The sequence below is a fragment of the Magallana gigas genome, chromosome 2 (genome assembly GCF_963853765.1).
Source record: "Magallana gigas chromosome 2, xbMagGiga1.1, whole genome shotgun sequence".
Lineage (NCBI taxonomy): Eukaryota > Metazoa > Mollusca > Bivalvia > Ostreida > Ostreidae > Magallana > Magallana gigas.
In genome coordinates, this window is record NC_088854.1 from 57,798,396 (window position 1) to 57,823,326 (window position 24,931).

At 37.2% G+C, this 24,931-nt stretch overlaps 1 protein-coding gene across 3 annotated transcripts in view; it reads left to right on the forward strand.

Moving 5' to 3' along the window:
* LOC105332379 (scavenger receptor cysteine-rich type 1 protein M160) overlaps positions 1–24,931 on the forward strand; it is a 29,492-nt gene that overhangs the window by 2,940 nt on the left and 1,621 nt on the right. For all 3 annotated transcript variants that reach the window (XM_066077467.1, XM_066077468.1, XM_066077469.1), the window contains exons 3-44: positions 2,264–2,439; positions 2,624–2,780; positions 4,421–4,596; positions 4,921–5,071; positions 5,173–5,342; positions 5,545–5,701; positions 5,873–6,045; positions 6,153–6,315; positions 6,460–6,629; positions 6,738–6,897; positions 7,080–7,252; positions 7,359–7,509; positions 7,595–7,767; positions 7,867–8,014; positions 8,445–8,617; positions 8,891–9,050; positions 9,580–9,761; positions 10,325–10,478; positions 10,706–10,875; positions 11,050–11,218; positions 11,537–11,700; positions 12,371–12,527; positions 13,968–14,146; positions 14,362–14,518; positions 14,652–14,821; positions 14,907–15,063; positions 15,288–15,457; positions 16,048–16,201; positions 16,343–16,515; positions 17,068–17,221; positions 17,339–17,511; positions 17,775–17,985; positions 18,464–18,636; positions 19,099–19,335; positions 19,614–19,782; positions 20,091–20,218; positions 20,511–20,673; positions 22,051–22,163; positions 22,310–22,438; positions 22,917–23,111; positions 23,885–24,127; positions 24,654–24,851. In XM_066077467.1, coding sequence (XP_065933539.1) covers positions 2,264–2,439; positions 2,624–2,780; positions 4,421–4,596; positions 4,921–5,071; positions 5,173–5,342; positions 5,545–5,701; positions 5,873–6,045; positions 6,153–6,315; positions 6,460–6,629; positions 6,738–6,897; positions 7,080–7,252; positions 7,359–7,509; positions 7,595–7,767; positions 7,867–8,014; positions 8,445–8,617; positions 8,891–9,050; positions 9,580–9,761; positions 10,325–10,478; positions 10,706–10,875; positions 11,050–11,218; positions 11,537–11,700; positions 12,371–12,527; positions 13,968–14,146; positions 14,362–14,518; positions 14,652–14,821; positions 14,907–15,063; positions 15,288–15,457; positions 16,048–16,201; positions 16,343–16,515; positions 17,068–17,221; positions 17,339–17,511; positions 17,775–17,985; positions 18,464–18,636; positions 19,099–19,335; positions 19,614–19,782; positions 20,091–20,218; positions 20,511–20,673; positions 22,051–22,163; positions 22,310–22,438; positions 22,917–23,111; positions 23,885–24,127; positions 24,654–24,851 — 7,073 coding nt within the window. The remainder of the gene's footprint in view (positions 1–2,263; positions 2,440–2,623; positions 2,781–4,420; positions 4,597–4,920; positions 5,072–5,172; positions 5,343–5,544; positions 5,702–5,872; positions 6,046–6,152; positions 6,316–6,459; positions 6,630–6,737; positions 6,898–7,079; positions 7,253–7,358; positions 7,510–7,594; positions 7,768–7,866; positions 8,015–8,444; positions 8,618–8,890; positions 9,051–9,579; positions 9,762–10,324; positions 10,479–10,705; positions 10,876–11,049; positions 11,219–11,536; positions 11,701–12,370; positions 12,528–13,967; positions 14,147–14,361; positions 14,519–14,651; positions 14,822–14,906; positions 15,064–15,287; positions 15,458–16,047; positions 16,202–16,342; positions 16,516–17,067; positions 17,222–17,338; positions 17,512–17,774; positions 17,986–18,463; positions 18,637–19,098; positions 19,336–19,613; positions 19,783–20,090; positions 20,219–20,510; positions 20,674–22,050; positions 22,164–22,309; positions 22,439–22,916; positions 23,112–23,884; positions 24,128–24,653; positions 24,852–24,931) is intronic.

Genomic DNA, 24,931 nt, shown 5'->3' on the forward strand with positions numbered 1-24,931 from the left:
TTATTCAAAAAGAAATACTGTTTAGTACCGGCTTGCTGGCTGTGGACCAATTCTCACTAACATCAGATTTAGGCCAAAAAAAATAATGTTTTGTTTCCCAGGCACCGCCGCATCAGTAACATTTTTGCCGCATCAAACTTTATTGTTATATTCAGTAGTATATTCTCACTATATAACTCTATATAGACGAAGAGCCAATAATTGTAATAGTAACTCGTCCAAAAAATATTGACCGGTCAATATTTTTTTGAATAATATCTAGAGAACATTCCCTCTACTTCAAATAATCGCCTCTGATTTGTTGATTTGTAATTGATGGCGTAAATAATTCTTCACGACTCCAAACAAGGTGACGTCATAATAGACAGTCAGTTAAGGCAAGTAAATAACGGATGCGCAATGCGACGGTTTGCTATCATAACAGACATAAGGATTTGCGAATTACTGTGAAGTGAAATAAGGTAAAACATCTGTATGTTTTAATTCTTACGGTTGGTGAAATATCACTAGTCACCATTTGATGCTGAGGATATTTTGGAAATGAACTTTGCCCGGCACAAAATTGAATTCGTGAATTCTTTGTTGAGCTGAGAAAATTACGGCAATCTGTTTTCAATTACTTTCTTAAATTTTGGTTTGTTTCTTCATATAACAAAACAAATGTTGACTGTGTTTTCGGGCAGCATTGATTATATTAGCCCCCTTGGTCCGAAAATATTGCACTCCACTTTGCGTTGGGCAATATTTCGTCCTTCGGGGGCTAATATAATCAATGTTGCCCTCAACCCCAGTCAGTATTTGTATATTATTGTTTTTACGTTTGGGCGAGTCATTGTAAATATTACTCTCTTTCAGTGTAATTTTGCAGATACATCTAGCACTGAAATGTGTCTGTTATCTTCACAAATTTTGAATGGACATTCAATTCTATAATATTGCCTTGGAGCATTATCGGAGGATTAAACAACAATTGTGCTGTAACTGAGAATTTTATGATGGCCACTAAATCATGTAAAGTTGGCGGGTTTTTTTTTCTTTTCCTGAAAATCGTTGAAAAATGTTCCCCATGAACTTTAGATAACAGAACACCCAGAGTGAATGCTTTATTTTACAATGTTTCAATAACTGAAACATGAGTTGGTAGTAAATTTGTGATCAATGAAAAACTGGCTGCCTGCCTACCTGCCTCATCAAAATTTTTAAATTTTAGGCCAATAAAACTAAAAATGATTTTTTTTGGCCTTATATCTCCATTTTTTAACACTCAAAATTAAGTGGAGGGAACAGGATTACTTTGCTTGAGTTGGTCTTAGGCAACAAGTGAATATTTTTTGCTGGTGAAAGATTCTCTTTAAATGAAAAAAATATTAATAAAGTACACATTTGTATTAACAGTGTGTTTAAGCAATATGAGCTGCAATTTTCATGTTGAATTTTTTTTTTTTTTTTTTTTTTTTTTATGAAAATGTTCTTTTCTACTAAAATGATAAAAATATTATGGTTTTTAAATTTCTTTTAGCAAAATTTTTGTGGAATGGGCCTTTAAGAAGCCTTATTTGGAGCTAAGTTGAATTATTGTCATCTTGTACAAAAATTGATTTGCTATATATTCCTTAAACGAGAAATCTTTCCTTTGACAAAAATTAATGATTTTTCAATTCTTATTTATCATAAAAGTTTAAGTTAAATGCAGACTTGTCATACTAGCAGGTTTTTGCAGCAAAATAAAATTCTAATAAATACAGCTCATATTGCTTTAAATAAATGAAACATTTTTTTGCCCCTGAATATAAATCATCATATTAATGATTGTCTTAGTTCAGGCCATATCTGCATTTTCTTTAAGAAATAAACAGCAAGTGAAAAGTTCGCTGGGATATGAACTATGTTGGTCACATGATCAAATCCTGTGAAGCCTTCAGAGGATTTGATTACGTAATAACCTAGTTCATACCTTGGTAAACGTTTTAACTTATGATTGCTGTTTATTACCGGTACTAATATTTACATTTGAAAAAGGCAAACTGTTCAGACTTGTTAAAATTACCAATTTAAGATTTTATGTTTATAATAATCCAACTGAAAAGCGATAAGTGCGTGCTATGTTCATTGTGACGTCATGAAAAAGTTCATACAGATTGAAGTTAACGTTTTCACTATTCTATAGGTTAATATAAGGAAACATTTGCAAATGTTTACATATCTGTTTATTAAAAGATAATCTTACTACCCAGTACTTATAATGCTGGAATTATCAATTCAGTAACAACTTTGTGGTTGCCCGGACATCAGCTTATTTTGGACAAGGAAATGGACCCATATGGCTGGATGATGTGACGTGTACGGGTAATGAGAATTCATTGCTGAACTGTCAAGTCAAACCTTGGGGGGACCAGAACTGTATGCACAATGAAGATGTTGGTGTAGATTGTAATGCAGGTTAGTCAATAAATTGTCACCTTATTCCTCACTAGATATGTTAATAAATGTCAATCTCTAAGGTAATGACTTAATGTTAATGTTTTTATGATAGGGAAAATCCAAATTAAAAAAAGATATGCAGCGGTCAGAAAAGCCTCATAATAAAGCCAGAGATGTAGTTGTACTTTTTCTTCTCTGACAGCTATGGTTGCTAATATCCCTGTGCGGTTGGTGAATGGAACAAGCAATATGAATGGTCGAGTTGAAGTCCAAATCAACAACACATGGGGGACGATTTGTGATGATGAATGGGACGATAAGGCTGCTAGAGTTGTTTGTAACATCGTAGCCCAGCAAAGGTAAACTCAACTGAAACTTATATCACTGCTAAATGTAATAACTGTAACATTATATGACAAAAATGCAATAACTGTGACATTATACCCCATCAAAATGTGACAACTGTCACATTATATCCAACCAAACTGTAAGAACTGTAACATTATATTCCACTGAAATTTATTAACTGTAATTTTATAAGCCAGCAGAATGTAATAATGTTAACATTATATCACACCAAAATGTAATAACTGTAACTTTATACATGTAACCCCAAAAATTTAATAACGTTAACATTATATCACACCAAACTATAATAACTGTAACATTGTATCCTAAAAAATGTAATAACTGTAAATTTATAACCCAACAAAATGTAATAATGTTAACATAATATCACACCAAAATGTAATAATGTTAACATTATATCCCAGCAAAATGTAATGTATTTCAGTAAGTTTTAGCATCATATCTCAACAATATGTAACCATATTTATATTCAACAATGACATATCCCAATAGGTTGAACCATTATACCCCAACAGGCTAGTGTCATAGCCCAACAAGCATATCATAAGTCCCAACAAAGTGTAATGACATATCCTTACAAAATGTGAGATCCCATATCTACTATCGTATAATGTAGCATATTCTAGTAAGAGCTTAACATGATAGGCCACAATAGGGTAATATATAATCCTAACGAGGGATAACATCATATTTTACATATACTATATTAATGAATTATCATATCCCAATAGGTTGAAATATTCCAGTTAAGTATAATACATCAAATATATCCCAATATATGCTAAAATATAATATCCAAACAAAGTGTAATATGACCAATCACAAACTTCAACAAATTAAGTGTTATATGATTTAGCAGCATTCAATTATAAAACTTAGTTATTATACAAATTCCAACAAATGTGAAGTATAAATATCCCAACAAAAAGTAACATCATATCCTGTTTAAATGTAACGTTTTATTCCAGCAGAATATACTGGTAATATCATATGTTAACAGAGTGTTGCCTCATGCTCTAACTAACTGTTATATATCCCAACACAGTGTAACATCATATCCCAACAGTGTAAAATCATGTCCCAACAATCTTAAAAACTATTTAGTGTCACATCAGAGCACACGGGGTGTGACCGGTCAGCAGCCAGAAAACTAAAATTAATTAAAAAAAAGAAAAAATTGTTTACATTAGAAAAATTATAGCATTTAGAAATATCACTTAGAGAAAAGTAGAAAAGAGTTATTTCCCTTTGTCATTATTGAATTATGTCGAATAGAAGGATAAAGAACGCTTATTAAATATCTCCAAGTAAACAATAATTTGAGTTTTTGATGTGCACCTATCATAACATAGAAATTACAAATCTACTTGCAATAATTTTAATGAATTCATGGTTTATGTAAAATGTATGACGTCACAGGAGGGTGGATTTACTTTAAAGGAATTACTGTAATAGGTTCAAAAAACTTTTTCCATTTATTGTTACATTGTCTTATTAATTGTAACCCTTTCCATTCATCAAGTTTGTTTTCTTTCTCTTTAATTTGCAATAATTCCAACACCCCAAAGTGTTATAAATATCTGGTAAGTGTCAAGGCTGTATATGTAAATGCACTTTTGAACCTTAACAGTACAACAGCAGTACCAGTTGGGAATGCCATGTTTGGCTCAGGAAGGGGCCCCATTTTGTTGGATGATGTGAAATGTTTAGGAAATGAGACCGGACTTGGAGCTTGTGATCACAAACCGTTCGGAGTCAACAACTGTGACCACACAGAGGATGCGGGAGTTTTCTGTCTCACTGGAGGTCTGACAATATTTCTCTATAGAAATTCATTTTCTAAACATGTTGTTGTTACAGTCCAGGAACTTTTTATTTTCCCCTATTATCTTTGAAATACTTTTTAGAGAAATTTATTAACTTTAAAGAAGACAACCGCAGTTTTATGGACGGCAAATCCAAGTCCAAATCCAAAACTTTTCTATACTTACTGGCAGACAGAATGATAGTGTCTATTATATCTGTAAGGTCTAGATTAATTGGAACATACCCCCTTCTTGAATTTTTTTTATACATACTAATCAAGTTCTTCTCTATCATTATATTGAATAATTTGTGTTCTTTTTTCAGCCTCTAATGTACAGCTCAGACTGGCTGGAGGGTTAAACAGATACCAGGGGCGTGTAGAAATACAGGTGTTTGGTCAATGGGGGACGATTTGTGATGATAGCTTCGACGTAAGAGAGGCCAATGTCATTTGTCGCCAACTGGGATTCCAAAGGTATGTCAATGCAGTGGCAAAATCTTAAACCCTTTTAAAAGAATTTCCATATTGCTCCAGATAAGACATAGTTTTGTAATGCTTTGTTTTATGCTGTATAGAGGAGGCGTAGTGCTGACTGGATCTTCATATGGAGGAGGAAGGGGGCCTATCTGGATGGATGACCTGGAGTGTTTGGGAAATGAAACCTCCATCCAGTCCTGTACCAGGAAACCCTGGGGGGTCAATAACTGCGGGCACGACGAGGATGTAGCCGTATCTTGTACGCCAGGTAGGAGGAGACTGTACTGCATTACATGCTGGAGAAAACTGCACTTTATTTATGTTAAAATTTGTATTGCTAGCGTTGATTTATACACAAAATTAGACCAGTTCTGAGGCAAATAATAATTCAGATCTTAAGTAAATGAAAAATGCTTGCAATTAATGGTAATTTAAATGGACACTAGATGCATCATTTTATTCTCTTACAGACAACGTCCCACCTGTACAGATTCGCCTTGCAGGAGGTCCAAACAGTAGGGAGGGTCGTGTGGAGGTCCAGTACAATGGTCAGTGGGGCACTGTCTGTGACGACTCGTGGTCCAATGCTGACGCCGCTGTAGCCTGCAGAATGTTGCATCTTCCTTTGTAGGGGCCTTTTTGTTGTTTTGTCATATTCCAATGTGCCATTAGATTGAATGCTGTTTATCATTTTCATCCTAGTCTTACTTAAACATAGCTTTTATCCTTTGTTAACAATTGTTGACAATTAATAGTAAGTAAATATGAAATGAAGTTTTCCCTGGCTTTTTGTTATAGCTCTGGAGCTGTAGGTGTCACTAAATCTCCGTACGGTCCTGGAACGGGGCAGATTCTGATGGACGATGTGAAGTGTGTAGGGACAGAGAGCTCCCTGGCAAACTGTAACTTCAATGGCTGGGGACAGAACAACTGTGGACATAGTGAAGATGCAGGTGTTATATGTCAAGATAGTGAGTATCCCCTCTTGATGGAAATTTATTCAACTGTTGTATATGTATAAAGTTTGTAGCATTGCAAATACTTGTGGTTGTCATTCCCACCTTGAATATCATTTTAGCCACAACTCAAATGCAAATCCGACTGGTAGATGCCAATGGTCAGAGTGGGGGTTTTCAAGGTCGTCTAGAGGTCAACATTAACAACACCTGGGGCACTGTGTGTGATGATGCCTTTGGGACCCCAGAAGCCGTTGTCGTGTGTAAACAGCTACATTTCAGTGGGTATGTTCAAAAAACAAAACAAAAGTACAATACAAAAAAGTACTTCAATGTTTATTCACTTTAATAGAAATTCTAACTTGAATTTTATTGCATTATTAAAGAAAATATCATGAGGTAAATAGATTTTGTTGGTGCATTGTTTAGGGCCAATGCAACAGCTAAAGGTAGCGCGTTTTTTGGACAAGGAACAGGACCCATCTACCTGGACGATGTGAACTGTGCTGGTACCGAGACGGGACTCCAGTTCTGTGGTCACCGTGGATACGGACACAGCAACTGTGACCACTCAGAGGATGTCTCTGTCATTTGCAAATGTAACAGCTGGCGGGTTTTTTCCCCTGTTATTCTTATTTTCTTACCATGATCTATATTATAAATAATATTTAAGCAATATTTATATGATTTTAATTTTGATTTTGTAGCTGGAGACAATTTACCGACACGTGTGAGGCTAGTGGGGGGAACAACAAACAACGAAGGTCGAGTAGAGGTCTACCACCAGGGGGCGTGGGGAACAGTCTGTGACGATTACTTTGATACAGTGGCTGCTCAAGTTGTCTGCAAAATGCTAAATCTGCCTTGGTATGTCTTAACAAGAAACAATTTCCATTGCAGCACATGATTCAGGGTTTCAGCACTTTATATGTTTATAAAGAACTCAGAACAAGGTGATCATTAGAAAGTTTATAGCTTTCGGTCATGTATGTGCATATAGCTTTCTTCAGCTCTCAGTGCAGTCTTCTAAATGTTTACTTTTATTAAAGGCAAGGAGCTCAGCCAAGATCAAAAGCTTTCTTTGGACAAGGAACAGGCCAGATTCTGTTGGACAATGTGATCTGTAGAGGAAACGAGACAAACATTGAGTTCTGTCGACACAGGCCATGGGGAACCTCAAACTGTCGCCACAGCGAAGACGTGGGCGTGGTGTGTGGATCACGTAAGTATCGATTTATGGTAACAGTAGACATATCTGTAGATCCCTGTCGACATTCAGATAATGATACATCGTTAATGCCTATATTGCTGTTCTAAATTCATTTAAGTGAGTCGAGTCCAGATACGACTTGTGAATGGCTCATCCACCTCTAATGGACGTGTAGAGATCTACCACAATAACACCTGGGGAACTGTTTGTGATGATTCCTTTAACAACAATGCTGCAGCTGTTGTCTGTAATATGTTAGGTTTCCAGAGGTAAAAAACAATACAAAATGACTTATGACATCTTGAATTCTGTTGTCAAATGTGCAGGAAATAAATTGTGGGATAATAATTACAGAGGCCGTAGCACAGCCGTGTCCAATGCGAGGTTTGGTCAGGGTACTGGACCAATATTACTTGATGATGTCCTCTGCAAGGGGACAGAGACTAGCATACTTCAATGCAGAAGCAAGGGATGGTACACCAACAATTGTGACCACACAGAAGATGTGGGTGTCAGCTGTAACACAGGTCAAGCATCTCTCTCTCTCTCTCTCTCTCTCTCTCTCTCTCTCTCTCTCTCTCTCTCTCTCTCTCCTGATATTAACTTGTCCCCTTATCGGTATACAGCTCAGCCTCAGCTAAGACTTGTAAATGGAGGGAGCAGATACAAGGGGAGAGTAGAGATCAACATAGCTGGAATGTGGGGTACAATCTGTGATGACAAGTTTGATGCAAATGCTGCCAAAGTTGTATGCAAGACCATGGGGTTGCCATAGTAAGTCTAATAATTTAAGCTGTGAAATTTGACATGACTATCGGTAGATATTGGTTCTTTCAAGAAAATTTTAGGTCACCTGAGTCACTCAAATAATAAGAGTGGGGTAACAGTCAGAGAAATATCTGAATGGGTTTAGACTCTTAGTTTAAGATGCAATCTAATGGCTGTGGTACTCAAGTGACCTCAAGGCCTGTAGGTCTTTTGTTTAAAATATAAGGATGGCTTTTATCGGTGTACTTGTGTATGTACAATGTAGGTCCTAAATGCAGTAAAATACAGATTTTTTTTATTTGACTACCTGACATAAAATTACTCTAAAAAGAAGCACAGAAGTTGTTAAGAATTTATTGGGCTATAAGTTGAACAGTGCCTACCTTAGCTTATGAATACTGGTACAATGAATACATCCATTTTCATTATTCATTAGTCAGAATGCCCTTCCTGCTACAGCCGCTGCCTTTGGGCAGGGAACGGGAAATATCTTGCTGGATAATGTTGTGTGTCAGGGCAACGAATCTTCCATACTGGACTGTCGAACTAATCCTGTCGGGACCAACGATTGTGAACACTCGGAAGATGTGGGAGTCATTTGTCAGAGTGGTAAGGGACTTAAAATATCTCACTCTGTAGGGCTACCTTAAAATCACTGATGTGTACATCTCTTGGCTGAATTTTTACGTTTCTGTCAAGATGATAAATTTTTGTTTGATATTTCCTTAAATTGCTGTGTAGGTTTAAAATTCCATGGTATTCTTGAATTTTGACTATTATATAGTAGAATTTCCTTAACATATCTGATATACAGATGTCAAGAATTTATTGCCAGTGTTAATCATTACAGAACTGTAGACTAATTTTTCCCTGTATTTTCAGCTCCACAAAGTAGCAATGTACAGGTGAGGCTTACAGGTGGTCCTTCCAATCAGGAGGGGCTCCTCCAGGTGAACTATGCGGGTCAGTGGGGCACTGTGTGCGATGACGATTTCACAGACAAAGCTGCTAAAGTGGTCTGCAACAAACTGGGACTATCATAGTTAGTATTACTGGCTACTGTAGATTCCTAATTAAATGCGAGAAATTCATATCTGCATGATATCACGAGAAGCAGATCTCGCTGATTTTAAAATGTTGCTTTTATTTATCAGACCGATGTAAACTTCATGAACATATGATAAAATATCGGTGTTCATGAATTTATATTCCCACGATTTTATGCACAACGGTTGATTCGCAAAATTGATTACTCGCTTAAAATAAGGAATCTACAGTATATTGTGGAATCATTAATATTCGTGTTGGCTCAATTTTTGTATTGTCTGTTTTGTTTCTACCTCTCACATAAATAAGATACATCCTCAGTTTGATCTGAACTTACTGTTCATTAGAACGCAGTCTCAACATTATGTTTCCATAAACCTAAAAAATCTTGCAATCCAGGAAGTTTGGTCCCCATGAATATAAATGATTCCACAGTATTGTGAAACAAAAAATTTGCAAACAGTTATATGTAACTCTGTGGAGAACATTAGATATTCAGCTCTGCGTTTATATTTGACTTGTAGTGTAAAGGCTGTGGCTGTAGCATCTGCCACGTACAAATCTCCCAACACAAACTACGGTCCTATCTGGCTGGACGGAACAAACTGCACCGGTACAGAGACCTCTATTGGTCTGTGTGGCCACAATCCTTGGGGGACAAACGACTGCGACCACACTGAGGACATAGGGGTGGCCTGTCAGACCAGTAAGTAGGACAACACCATTACAGCCCAATACAGACAGTTATTGATACAAATGATACAACATAGGGGTGGCCTCTCAGACCAGTAAGTAGGACAACACCATTACAGCCCAATACAGACAGTTATTGATACAAATGATACAACATAGGGGTGGCCTGTCCGACCAGTAAGTAGGACAACACCATTACAGCCCAATACAGACAGTTATTGATACAAATGATACAACATAGGGGTGGCTTGTCTGACCAGTAAGTAGGACAACACCATTACAGCCCAATACAGACAGTTATTGATACAAATGAGAACACATCTGAATCACGAAGAACGTACCTGAAACATTTTAGATATGTTAATGGTACATGAAAGAGCCAGTTCTTCACTACAGCCTAATACAGAGGACTTGTTGGGAATTTTTTAGAAATACAAAGAAAAACTAACAGGATCGATGAGAATGTTTGTTATACAATGTGTTAGAAACATCTAAGCTATGTTTTTGGTATATACATGTAAAGTTAAAGTATGACTTGTTTATATCAATAAGAACCTTTTTTTAAAACAAATATAGGTCAGATGTTAAGTATGCAGGTTCGTCTAATAAATGGTACCAGTAACAGTGGAAGAGTGGAGGTCTACCATAACAACCAATGGGGCACCATTTGTGACGACGGCTGGGGAATACAGGAAGCTACCGTAGTCTGCAGAATGCTGGGAAAACCCACGTACGTGTCACCTACATATGTAAAACATATTCTAATTTCATCATTCAAGGACTCTATTTATTTATTATATCAAAAGTATTATAGATGTACCCTTTAACAGATATTGATGTTATCAAAAAGGTTGATTATTGAGCAAATTTTTTTTATCAGTGCATATTTTAAACAACCTTAGGTGTCTGCCATTCAAAGAATGTTCAGTTTTGAATACTGATCAATAATTTTGACAGGGGGGTAGTGGTACCTTTGGCCAACTCGTACTATGGAGCAGGATCAGGTCAGATCTGGGTTGATGATATAAACTGTGCAGGAAACGAGACTAACCTCGGGTCATGTGCCCATAAGCCATGGGGTGTCAACGACTGTGACCATACAGAGGATGCATCTGTCATGTGTTTGAGTATGTGCATTCTGTATAAAAACTCAAAGAAAACCTATGAGAATTGTAAAAAAATGTATACCTTGTTTTCTAACTACCTATAAATGAATGCACTGCATAGTTTTGTTTTTTTGGATGTCATTGGACAATCTAGTATCAGTATTGTAAATGGAGTGAAACCTGACCTTATTTTAGATGCCAACCCTAACCCCCCTCCAGTGTCGGTAAGACTCGTGGGAGGGTTGACCCGGAGCCAGGGACGGGTGCAGGTCAGGTACAATGGAATCTGGGGCTCGGTGTGTGATGACTCCTGGGATAACAGGGATGCTCAGGTCATCTGCTCTATGCTCGGCTTCAGCTCCAGGTAAATATAGTAAAAATTCAATTACAGCTAGGTACATGCAATGACTTCAAAACTTATTTAACAAAAGCAATAGATGATTGTACCGGTATATGATTGTGTAGTGAAAGCTCAAATTAAAGGGCAAAAGTGATTAAATGTGTTATTGTGTGTGCTTTTGCATGGTTGTATGTGTATTAATATTTTTTTTTTTTTAAATCTTTATCCTTGGTGATATTTTGTACTTCTTAAGGAAAAAAGTGAAATGTGTATGTATTTGGTGTGTTTCTGAAAAATCTTATCAAATGGACTTCATTGAATGTTGGTAATGACAACTTGTAGTGGTGCCCGAGCTATCAATCACATAGGAACAGGAAGTGGTCCGATCTGGATGGACGACGTTGAGTGCACGGGATCAGAGACCAATATTGGACAGTGTACCTTCAAAGGGTGGGGGGAGAACAACTGTGACCACTCAGAAGATGCTGGCGTTGTCTGTGTAGATTGTAAGTAGACGTTATTTCTTATAATCTCACAGAGTAAATGTTATTTCTCTATTTAAAATTTACTACAAATCAGCTATTTATCATTTTAGTTGATATGCTACATCATTTAATATTTATTCATTTGATGAGATATCGGCGCTTCTGATTGGTCGAAAAATTGATGAAGCGCATTGATGAAGTTTTCCGGTCAATTTTTTCTTTGATACGTCGATCAATAGAAAAATTATTATCTTCATTTCTTAATTTACTTGAGCTGCTTGTACAGTTAAAGTGCAACTGAATTGAATTAATTAATTTGAGATTTTGAAAATTAGAAGAAAATACTACACAGGCAGCTTTTAGATAAAGTGGTTTGTAGGAATTGTGTGTACAACATACAAGTGGGCAAGTTTCTTCTATTCCTACATGTACATGTACATGTATATTACTGAAGGTTCATATTGCACAGAGCAATTTTTCAAATTTCAGACAAAAGTTTATTATTTTTGAAAAGTTAACAGTTTTTTTTCCAAGTTTTTGATATCGTAAAATTATCTGTAAATTTTGTATAAATAGCAAAAGAGTGTTCTACAGTTTCTTCAAACTACTATGGTATGTATTTAATAACAGAACCTATATTGACACAAATCATTCGATGAATCACTGAAGAGTTATTTGTTTCCTTCAAAAGCCTCAGTGCGACCTCTCCAAGTGCGATTAGTGAATGGCCCTTCAAATAAGGAGGGTAGGGTGGAGGTTAACTATGGAGGGACCTGGGGGACAGTCTGTGATGACCGGTGGTCCAATGCCGACGCTCAAGTCGTCTGTAGAATGCTTGGATTGCCCACGTGAGTTTGGATAACGACATCTTGCAATATGTTGAATGATTTCACAGTATCTGTAAATATAGTGCTCACCATATATACTCGCCTATAAGTCAGATTTTTTGGAGTAGAAAATTTTGTCCTACTTATAGGTGAGACATACAATTTTGCACAAGAGAATAATAATAACAGATAAACACATATTGAAACTGTTTTTCTTAAAATACATTTTATTTGACTGATATTATTGGACATCATCCAGGCAGTCAATCGTTCACACCTGCGGTGAACTACATTATAGGTGTTGACATGTCACCTAAAACAACACAGGCCAGCACTTCAGTTTAAGGGGCTAATTACCAACCTAATCACTAATCAGGCAGTAGGGGATTAAATCACTATCATAAAATTAATTACCAGAAGTTTTGAAGCTATTACCAACTTGTAATGAGATATATAATATATATGATTGAAACAGATAAACAGAGTATAGAAGCAGTAATTGGGTCAAAGAAGGACATTTTTTTTAAAAATTCAGGTTTGTATGATAAAATGTTGTTATTTTATCAATTATATCTGTACACCATTTGTTCTTAAAAAGTGAGCCGACTTATACGCGAGTCAATAGCAAAGTACCGTTAAAGAAGTTAGAATAGCTTAATTGCCTCTATAAAGTCGGAAAAAATCGTTATGCTCTTAAATCTGATTCTGCGATAGAATAGAAAATGCCCAAGTAGACCCTAACTCAGCTTTCAATTTCCAATCGCTCTGAGACTTCAACAGAAGTGGTACAATTCCGCCTAGCTTTTTTCAATTGTACAAGTGAGTTTTCTTTACTGTTTCACTTTATTATATTAAAATGTGTTCCCGTTGTCTTTTCAAAAATAGTGTCATAATTATTTATCATGATAATCAAATACTTGCAACATTGCTGAACTATTTTTTGTTACATTATGTAAATCGAAGCTGCATTCTAGGTCATCACAAAAAAGAAAGTATGGCGCAATGTCATCATCATAATTTGCAACAAATGCAAATATATAATATAATGTGTCATTTTTGGATGTATATCGGGATATGTATTAGTACATATATTGGTACATGATCAAATCTTCCATAGAGCCCTTCGGGCTTTATGGGATTTGATCATGTGACCAACCCATATTTATATCCCATAATACATCCAAAAATGACACATTATTTCTTAAATACCTTATACACTTGCCTAAATTATGTTTTCATAATGATATTAGGTGTGTTTTAAATTAGCTTAAGTCGGTTAGTTTGAGTACACAGAAAAAGTAGTGACCAAGATTATTCATGCGCTACTTTGACCTCTTGACCCATGCTGATGTTATTCAGAAATAATGCGGATTGCGCAAACAGTGTTATATTAGGAAAAACATTTCCAAGTGTAAATATAGTGTAATAAAAGCAGCAGTCAGGATTGTGTGGTTCTTTCAGTTCCCAGGCCACTGCCTACTCAAGAGCTCGGTATGGACAAGGTCCAGCAAGTCAGAAAATTATCCTGGATGATGTAGGCTGTATTGGTACAGAGACAAATCTGGGTCAGTGTAATTACACTGGACTGGGGCTGAGTAACTGTGACCACACAGAGGATGCAGGTGTCAGTTGTCTTTCAGGTAAATCTACCTCTCAGGTCAAGGTGTTACTAGACATGGTCCTCTGAGACTTTTTCTCACAATATCTGTTAAGTAGCTTTGTGACTATCATCTGTTTTTGAGTTTTGAAATCAAAAGTCTTTTTAAATTAAGGGACATATATATGACATACATACGCTTGTATTTTCAGTAAATAACTGAAAGATGAATTATTTTTTATATAACTGAAACAATAGGGACCATTAACTTGCAAATTCGCCTTCGTGGTGGCAGCAACAACCAGACAGAAGGGCGAGTGGAGATCTTTTACAACAACACGTGGGGAACTGTCTGCGACGATTACTTTGGATCACAGGAAGCTGCCGTCATTTGTAGGATGCTGGGACTTTCTTCGTAAGAAAATGATTTACACATCAATGAAGAATTTGCTGAGATGCATCAGGAGTTGATATGTATTCTGCTTTTCAATGATACAAAATATCAATAAAAACATTGCCTGTTACTGATTAAAGTCTGTCTTTTGCAGAACTGGAGCGCGTGCCAAAACTTCAGCATTTTACGGACAGGGAAGTGGCCCCATCTGGCTTGACAACCTGAACTGTATTGGCAATGAGAGCAGTCTTGCCCAGTGTGGTAGCAGGGGTTGGGGGATCAGCAACTGTAGACACAGCGAAGATGCTGGGGTTATCTGTCAAGGTAGAAGGAAAACGTTACTTTTAGGAATGTAAAAAATGTCAAAATAATGTAACACTATTAAACTGTCCTTCTTTTATGAATAAAGGCAGACAGAGAGTGACTCCTGTTCGTTTGGTGGGTGGAAGCAGTCGATACGAAGGCAGAGTGGAGGTGTTCCACGGTGGACAGTGGGGGACGGTGTGTGATGACGTGGCCGACTACAGGGCAGCGCAAGTCATCTGTAACCAGCTAGGCTTCCCCAGGTAATGGCCAACATGTACCTGATTTTATTGCACTCTGGAATCCCAAGTTCTTATCAGAGAAAGGCATACCATTTAAATAAGAATAATTTATGTACATTATATGCAATGTAACTTATCTTACAACACTTAAGCTTTTAAAGAAAGGTTAAAATCTTATAATTTTATATTCTACTTCATAATTCAGAAAATAAAATGCATAATTCTAGAAAAAATTATTTCTACAGTTCTACAGCTGCTGTGAAGGGCTCCGCCTACTTTGGGGCTGGAACTGGTCAGATCTGGATGGACGACCTCCACTGTGATGGAACTGAGCTCTCCTTGGACACCTGTCACTTCAGACCGTGGGGCACCAACAACTGTGGTCACAACGAAGACCTCAGTGTCATCTGTACAGGTAAACAGGGTTATACAGGTAAACAGTGATATACAGGTAAACAGAGATATACAGGTAAACAGGGATATACAGGGATATACAGGTAAACAGGGATAAACAGGTAAACAGGGATATACAGGTAAACAGGGATATACAGGTAAACAGGGATATACAGGTAAACAGGGATATACAGGTAAACAGAGATATACAGGTAAACAGGGATATACAGGTAAACAGGGTTATACAGGTAAACAGGGATATACAGGTAAACAGAGATATACAGGTAAACAGGGATATACAGGTAAACAGGGATATACAGGTAAACAGGGATATGAAAAATTGCTCATTTCTGTGGGTCAGATATTCATAAACCTATATATATGATAGATAAAAATAATCATTTTTATGTGAAAATAACTCTCAAATGTATCTCTACAAGGCTACAAGGACTCATGTTTTTAAAACAAAGAAATGCCCAGTATACAAGAATACTAAAATAGCAAAGTATTTTTGTTCAAACTCTCTCTATACCGCATTGTCTGTTCAAGCTTCTTTCATACCACTATATCGAGTTAATTCTGTGAATGACTCTAGGCCTGTTTTTGCTTTAGCTCCCAGTATACCAATTCGTCTGGTGGATCCCAATGGCAATCCTAACCAAGGCCGTGTGGAAGTTCAAGTTAACGGAACTTGGGGCACTGTGTGTGATGACATGTTTGATTCCAAAGCAGCTGGTGTCGTGTGTGCAATGGCTGGCTTTAGAAGGTAATCTAGTGCAGAGGAAAATTGTGCTGTCAATAAACATTACTTGCCTTAAATGCTCATACTCGGTAAAGCAACCAAGGACATTAATCCAATATTTTTATTTTTTTTTTGTTACATTCATTGGTGATGATCTTTTAATAGAACAGGGGCGGTTGCGAAGCCGCGATCATTTTTCGGGCGTGGATCGGGTCAGATTCTCCTGGATGATGTTCACTGTGTAGGCACTGAGAAGACTCTCCTCCAGTGTTCCTCTAAACCCCTGGGTACCAACAACTGTGACCACGATGAAGATGTGGGTGTCATCTGTAATACACGTAAGTCAGCAGTAGTGATGGTTCCTCACAGACACGATTCATTTAAGAAATAAACAGCTAGAAAAAAAGTTTACCGAGATATGAACTTGGTTGATCAGGGGATCAAATCCTATGAAGCCCAAAGGGCTTCTCAAAAGATTTGATCAGGTACCAACCTAGCAAACTTTTTAACATTGCTGTTAATTACTTTTACTAACATTTGAAAAAGGCAAATTGTTCAGAGTGGTTAAAATTACCAAGATTTAATGTTTACAATAATTCAAGCGATAAGCGTTTGCTTTGATTTTTCTGAGGTCATAAAAAATTCATACAGAATTGAACGTTTTTGCTATTGTATATGTTTATATAAGGAAACATATTTGCAAATGTATATCGTGAAAAATGCACTTGCATGTATCAACACAATGAAACAAAGTGGTGTTCTATTTGTGTCAAGATTTCTTGTTTGTTTCATATGGTTGTAAATGAGGCTGACTTAAAAGTAAAGATGATATATGAGGCGATATTTTATCAGAATATATTTATATAATTGATGACTTTATTTTTACTTAGAGATTTTACCAATACGGTTAGTCGGTGGAACAGCAAACAGTGGGCGTGTGGAGATCCAGTATAACAACACATGGGGAACTATCTGTGATGATTACTGGACAGCTAGAGGCGTGAACAACGCCAAGGTTGTCTGTAAAATGCTGGGAAAGCCATAGTAAGTCATTCATTTCTGATTGATCTCCTTAGTGCAATCATATGATATGAAATTCTTTGAAATTTCCCCAATCACCATAAAATACAAGTACAATATACTCTGGGCTGTATTTTTCAGCTCCAATGCTTATGGACTGAGTAGAGCATACTTTGGTCAGGGAACAGGACAAATCTGGTTGGACGATCTGAAATGTAGAGGAAACGAGTCAAACATTGATTCCTGTCCACATCGAGCCTATGGCAGCAATAACTGCAGACACACGGAAGATGTGGGAGTCGTGTGTACTGACAGTGAGTCTGATTTTGTCATATTGTTTAGAATATGAAACAAAAGGAAATTAATATGATCATACAATTTTCTGTCACACAACAGTAAGATAATTTTACTGAAAATGGAGCTAAGAAGCAAATCCTTTTTAAATAGTCATTTTTAACAAAGATTTCATTTGACTAAAACCAGAGTTAGGAAGGGATTCCCCTATGACAGTATACACGTACTAGATTAACAAAGTTTTGAGTGTCCAGTGTATTGAAAGTGTTATTTGATCCAATAGCCCCTAGGACCACCACCCCAAGACCTGGTCGGGTGACCACCACCTTAGCGACCCCTGCCCCGGGAACCACCTTCATCCGACTGGTCAATGGCCCCGATGCCTATCAGGGACGTGTAGAGGTGTACGCCTTTGGTCAGTGGGGAACCATCTGTGATGATGCATTCACCAATCAAAACGCTGGGGTTCTCTGTCAGATGCTTGGATACAGCAGGTCAGTTTCCTGGAAAATGTTTTCTTTCTAAAAATTGGTATAAGTTTGAAAACGTTACATAAGAGTTTAGGAGCTGTGTATTTATGTGATATTTTTCATCAAATGTTCATCTGTATCCTGATAGTTACATGTATCATTAAAATGAAATAATTTTTTTATGATATACAGTAGTTTTGTCACAGTCGTGATGAAATTGTAATCTCTTTTTTGTCTTAAAGGAGCTTTTTAAAATGCGTTTAAAAGATTAATTCATGTTTTTAGAAGTCGCACAAGTTACAAGATAAAAATCAATTTCCAAATTAAACCATGAAAGATTCTATGTTTACAAATGTAATATAAAAATAATGAGAAATATTAAAAAAAAAAAAATGATGAAATACAGGAATGATTAAATTATCCTCCTGTATGTCAGTGACCCTAGTATGTTTTTACAACTTAATCCTAACAATTAGTTAATTGTTTGGTTCTCTGCTTGTAGCACCGGAGCCTCCTTTAGAGGTGCTGCCTCCTATGGAGCGGGGACAGGAAAGATCTGGCTGGACAATGTGAACTGTACGGGGTCTGAGACTTCCATCACCCAGTGCCGGTCCAACGGCTGGGGGGCCCATAACTGTGGACACAACGAGGATGTGGGCATTGTTTGCTCTTCTGGTCAGTCAGTGGTCTAGATAGAGGCCAATAGCTAATACAAAATATAGCAAGCAAAATGACCCACTTTAAATTTAAAAATACTGCATGAAACTCAGAAAGGCCTTGTTTTCCTCTATTTACATATAGCTAATATACAATATAGCAAGCAAAATGAACCATTTCAAGTGTTAAAACACTATGTGTAATTCAGGAAGGCAATTCTTTTTCAGCTATTTAAAGTTGTTTTTTCCTCATTCATCCAGTAAAACATATCCCAGCAAGAATTGTTAGAGTGTTATTTCAATGAATTATTTAGTTATGTTACTTATAACTTTGTGTGAATAAATACGTTTCTTTTGAAAAGTCTACCAAAATACAACACAAAACCTCTGACATTAATTATCATTCCACCATTATGACCAAATACGGTATGTTAATTTTACATTTAATAATTTTACTAAATGCCATTTTTCTTCCTACCAGGATCATACCCTGATTTCTTCCTGCTGATGACTGACACCAGAAACAAAAGCATCTACAGAATGGATCTAAATAGCTACAGCTATGAAGTGGTTCCCCTACATAACCATGACAACCCGATCTCCATTGACTTTGACAGCCAGAACCAGGACATCTATTGGACGGATGTAGGATCCAATCAGATCAGGAGTGCCTCCATCACCGGCAGCAACGAGAAGGTCGTCAGACAGCTCGGCAATAGTAAGAATGGATCAACTTTTTTACTCAACTTTTGAAAAAAGAATCATGCATGCATACATATTCTTGTACATAATACGTTAATTGTTTTATTTCCATAATTGTGATTTATTATGCGTAATTGCAGAAGGCAACTTTTTGGCTATCATATGATAAAATATGATACATGTATGATATTGTAAAAGAATTAACTACCAGTTTTTTTAGAAAGGTCATATCAAGTTTCACATGCATTCACAGAGACAAGAAGAGCAAACTTAGACCTGTATTGTATTTTGAAGGTGCCACCCCTGATGGAATATCTGTGGACCCAGTGTCACGCCTGATCTTCTACACAGACACAGGCTACAATGTCATTTCCCTCATCACTATTGACGGCGCCTACTCCAAAACTATCATCAACCAGAACTTGGATGAACCCAGAGCGATTGTCACAAATCCACAGACAGGGTAATGTCTTCTCATAATATTTCATTTGAAGACAATGTGACCAATCACCCTGTCTGTTTTTAAATGTGCAAGAGATTCTCAAGCTTCTGTAAGACATAGGTTAAATGTTAGACTGTCAAAAATGTGTGTCAGTCAAAATTTTATTGGTATATTTCATAAACAACAGCTTTAATTAGATCTATACTGGCAGTAGTATGTGTTTTTGTTTTGTTGTCTTCTTTTTGCTAAGAGGTTGAGATACATGTGTAGCAAATCATATTTGGAGGATGCTGTATGTACAGGTGAAAACAACTGGTCTTCTTCTGTAGGGTATTCTACTGGACAGACTGGGGAACAAATGCCAGGATAGAGTCGGCTAACTATGATGGAACTGGGCGCAGGGCAATCATCACCACTAACATCAAGTGGCCCAACGCTCTGGCTATGGACTTCCAAAGTATGTATATAAATAGATGTCCATACAAAGGGATGTGAAATGAGAGCTTCACTGGCTTTAAAAAAATCTTTGTTCACTGTTTTGTTAGCCATGATTGTGTGTAGGTACATGTAACACTGTTTGTATGTAGGTAACAAGATGTACTGTTTGTATGTAGGTAACAAGATGTACTGTTTGTATGTAGGTAACAAGATGTACTGTTTGTGTGAAGGTAGCAAGATGTACTGTTTGTGTGTAGGTAACAAGATGTACTGTTTGTGTGTAGGTAACAAGATGTACTGTTTGTGTGTAGGTAACAAGATGTACTGGGCAGACGGGAGCACGCGTCTGATAGAAGTGGCTAACCTGGATGGTAGTGGGCGAACCACCGTATCCGACCAGTCGGGCACACGTGCACACTTCTTTGGCATTGTACTGTACCAGACCACCCTGTATTACACGGACTGGAGCCAACAGTAAGTGAAAAACAGACAGTATATGGTACATGTACTAAGTCAGTAAACAAACATCAACAGACAGTATATGGTACATGTACTATGTCAGTAAGTAAACATCAACAGACAGTATATGGTTCATGTACTAAGTCAGTAAACAAACATCAACAGAAAGTATATGGAACATGTACTGAGTCAGTAAGCAAACATCAACAGACAGTATATGGTACATGTACTGAGTCAGTAAGCAAACATCAACAGACAGTATATGGTACATGTACTAAGTCAGTAAGCAAACATCAACAGACAGTATATGGAACATGTACTAAGTCAGGAAGCAAACATCAACAGACAGTATATGGTACATGTACTGAGTCAGTAAGTAAACATCAACAGACAGTATATGGTACATGTACTAAGTCAGTAAGCAAACATCAACAGACAGTATATGGAACATGTACTGAGTCAGTAAGCAAACATCAACAGACAGTATATGGAACATGTACTGAGTCAGTAAGCAAACATCAACAGACAGTATATGGTACATGTACTGAGTCAGTAAGCAAACATCAACAGACAGTATATGGTACATGTACTAAGTCAGTAAGCAAACATCAACAGACAGTATATGGTACATGAACTATGTCAGTAAGTAAACATCAACAGACAGTATATGGTACATGTACTATGTCAGTAAGCAAACATCAACAGACAGTATATGGTACATGTACTATGTCAGTAAGTAAACATCAACAGACAGTATATGGTACATGTACTATGTCAGTAAGCAAACATCAACAGACAGTATATGGTACATGTACTATGTCAGTAAGCAAACATCAACAGACAGTATATGGTACATGTACTATGTCAGTAAGCAAACATCAACAGACAGTATATGGTACATGTACTGAGTCAGTAAACAAACATCAACAGACAGTATATGGTACATGTACTGAGTCAGTAAGCAAACATCAACAGACAGTATATGGTACATGTACTGAGTCAGTAAGCAAACATCAACAGACAGTATATGGTACATGTACTTAGTCAGTAAGCAAACATCAACAGACAATATATGGTACATGTACTAAGTCAGTAAGCGAACATCAACAGACAGTCTATTGTCATTTGAAAGGAGGTTTTATACTTTGATGAATTAGTTGACAAAGTCAATAAAATTGAGTTTGTTACCCCATTTCATCAGCTAAGTTATGATGTTACCTGTGTCTTTATATTTGTTGCTATACAATCAAGATGCTTCCCCTTTTACATCAGTTCTGTGATAAAGGTCTGCACCTCCCAAAACCTTTGTCCCCGTTCATTTTTCATCAGCTCTGTGATGACGTGTCTGTTATGATTTGCTGCATGATTGAGTCTAAATTTTTTTTTCATCAGTTCTGTGATGAAGGTCTCCACCTCACAAAGCTCCTCCCCTGTGGCTGTTGGACCTGCCACGTTTGGTAGACTCAACGACCTACATTTGTACAGAAGTGGTGTAGGATTTTCAGGTCTGTATTGTTCTTGTTTTAAAGTCTTATGTTGTGGAACATTTGCTTGAACAATGATCAAATACTCTGCTAAGCCTAGAAGTTAGCAATTGTACATGTACCGGTATTACAATTTTTGTAAGACAGTTTTGATTGGTCTGTTACAGGATCCAATGCCTGTACCAGCGGTAAGGGAGGCTGCTCCCACATCTGTCTACCTGGCCCAGGTAATGTCAAGAAATGTGCCTGTCCAGACGGCTTGTCTCTACAACCAGGAGGTTTAACCTGTGGAACAGGTAAAGTCCTCAACTGTTGTTCTGATCAGACATTTAGTTGACATTGACATTTCTCTTCAAAATCTGGTCAATCAAAGTTCAGTATCTGATTCACATTCAAATAATTGTGCTAAACATCTAAGTAACTCAGATAATGACTTCAACAATTGTAGCTTATTTATAAAACTCTATTATAACCTCAAATTAAGAATTTTTGATAGATTGTGTACCATCTTTGCTGGTCAAGGGTTTTTAATCCACTCCTATTTGCTGTGTGTGTATTTGTGTGGAGCAGAGCTTTTAAAAAATATCAGTTAGCAAAGATAGTTAAGATGAAACACTGAATTGCCAGAATCATTTTTCGTGCATGAAAGAAAATTTGGGAATATAAATGATATTTTTACAAGTACCCTGTGTTATTGAGTGGTTGGGCATACATGTTATATTTTACAAGTTCTCTGTGGTTGAGTGTACTAGAAATGAGTGTTTGTTTCGACAGCTGTCCCCTGTCAGGCCCTGCAGGCCCCCACCAATGGTATGGTCACTCCCGCAGCCTGTACCAGCTCACTGTCCAAGCCCAACACAAACTGTACAGTGTCCTGTAAGAGTGGCTACACCCTGTATGGAACAAGCTCCCTCACTTGTAACGCCAACGGACAGTGGAACGCAGGGGCAGCATTCATCATGTGTCAAGGTACGATCTCTCTGTATCATGTTTGACCGAGATATGCAATACCCAACATATACTAGTATGTCTATGATACACACTAATGAATAACAAATGTACATGTATGACAGATTTATACTGTATTTGATTTTAATAAAGTAAGATATGCTTAAAGCAGAGTGTTGGAGGCTTACAAGTGATTTGGCTTAGACATGATATATACCTATTTACTGGCTATGGGGACCAAGACAGCAACTATTTCAAGAGGCGAAGCCGAGGGAAATAGTTGCTGTCGAGGGGGACAATAAACTTGCTATCGTCCCCATTGCCAGTAAGTAGGTGTTTTATTATACCGAATAAAACTTTATTTGTTGGCTATGCAGAATTTCTGGATAATAAACAAAATAGAGTTATCAGACTTTGAATTTAATGTAGCGATCGGATTACGTCAGAGGTGTTCCGAGTTAAAAAAGGAGGGAAATCGAATGCCAATCGATGACTATTAACCATGGGCAGAAACTATTTCACAGTTAGATAGAGTAGCATGTTTATTTGTTGTAATTTTACATAGAAAATATTCACAGAGGTATTATAATACATTACCGCGGTATATTCATTTAGTTTATACTATGATTCTAGTTATTTTGGATGGAATATGATTTTGTAAGTGTTCTTTCATTTAAAGCATGTTCAATGAAGAGCCATGAGTGTTTAACTGTAAACCTTTATATGTAAAATGTTATCATGCTGTGAAATGGTGTGAATTCTAATATAATTACAGTATCTGACCTTTTTTACAGATACCCAGCCCCCAGTGCTGACCTGCCCAAAAGATCAGACAGTGACCGCTGACATGGGTAAACAGACAGCCACCGTCCAATGGACCCCTCCCTCAGCCACCGACAACTCGGGCAGTAACGTCGCTGTGCTACAGGAAGTGACATCACCAGCCATTCTGGGAGTGGGAGCCCATGTGATCAAAGCCGTTGCCTTTGACTCGGCTGGACGATCAAGTTCTTGCAGCTTTACTGTAACTGTTAATGGTGAGTTCTTCATGAAATAGTATTTAGAGCAATAGAAATATCCCAACTTTTTAAATAAAAGCTTCCTTCACAGGAATTGCAGCACTCTCTTTTGCAAGGCAAATTGATAAAGTTTGGTCATTTTCCTAATCATTAATTATCTAATAACTTAAACTTCACCAAAATTATCAATTCATTCTGCAATAGAGCAGAGATAGTGAAAGGGTCTATTCCTATACCAATTAGAACCATTTTAACAAGAGCTTGGACTTTGGGTAGTTGTGTTAATCGGCGATGTGACGTAGGTCTGTCTATTTCATTGCTTGCCACTCAGTCATGGCTCTTTGAAATCAACAAGATTTGGCTGGCTGTTGAGCAAAGACTACACAATCGGTGTATATTTCGCTTGAAACCAGCATCATTTTAACTTGTTTTGACGCAAAAATGGATAGTTACATCCTACTGAAAGTCCAAGGCCTTGTTAAAATGGTTCTAACTTGCATCAACAATCCTGTATGGTGTAATATATTGATGCCTTTGTTTTCAGTGTTGAACTGCCCTGCCCTGTCTCCGCCCGTGAATGGCATGATTCTGTCCCCTGGGTGTGGTAACAACTACGGCGCCACATGTCAGGTGGGATGTATGGCCGGCTTTAACCTACAGGGAGGAAGTGCCACCGTCACCTGTCAGAAGAATGGCAACGGTGCTCAGTGGTCACCTGCCACCTCCACCCTGCAGTGTAAAGGTAAGGTTACGCCACCCTACAGTGTTATGGTAATGTTACTCCAAGCTCCATTATAAAGGTAGGATTACTATAAGCTCCAT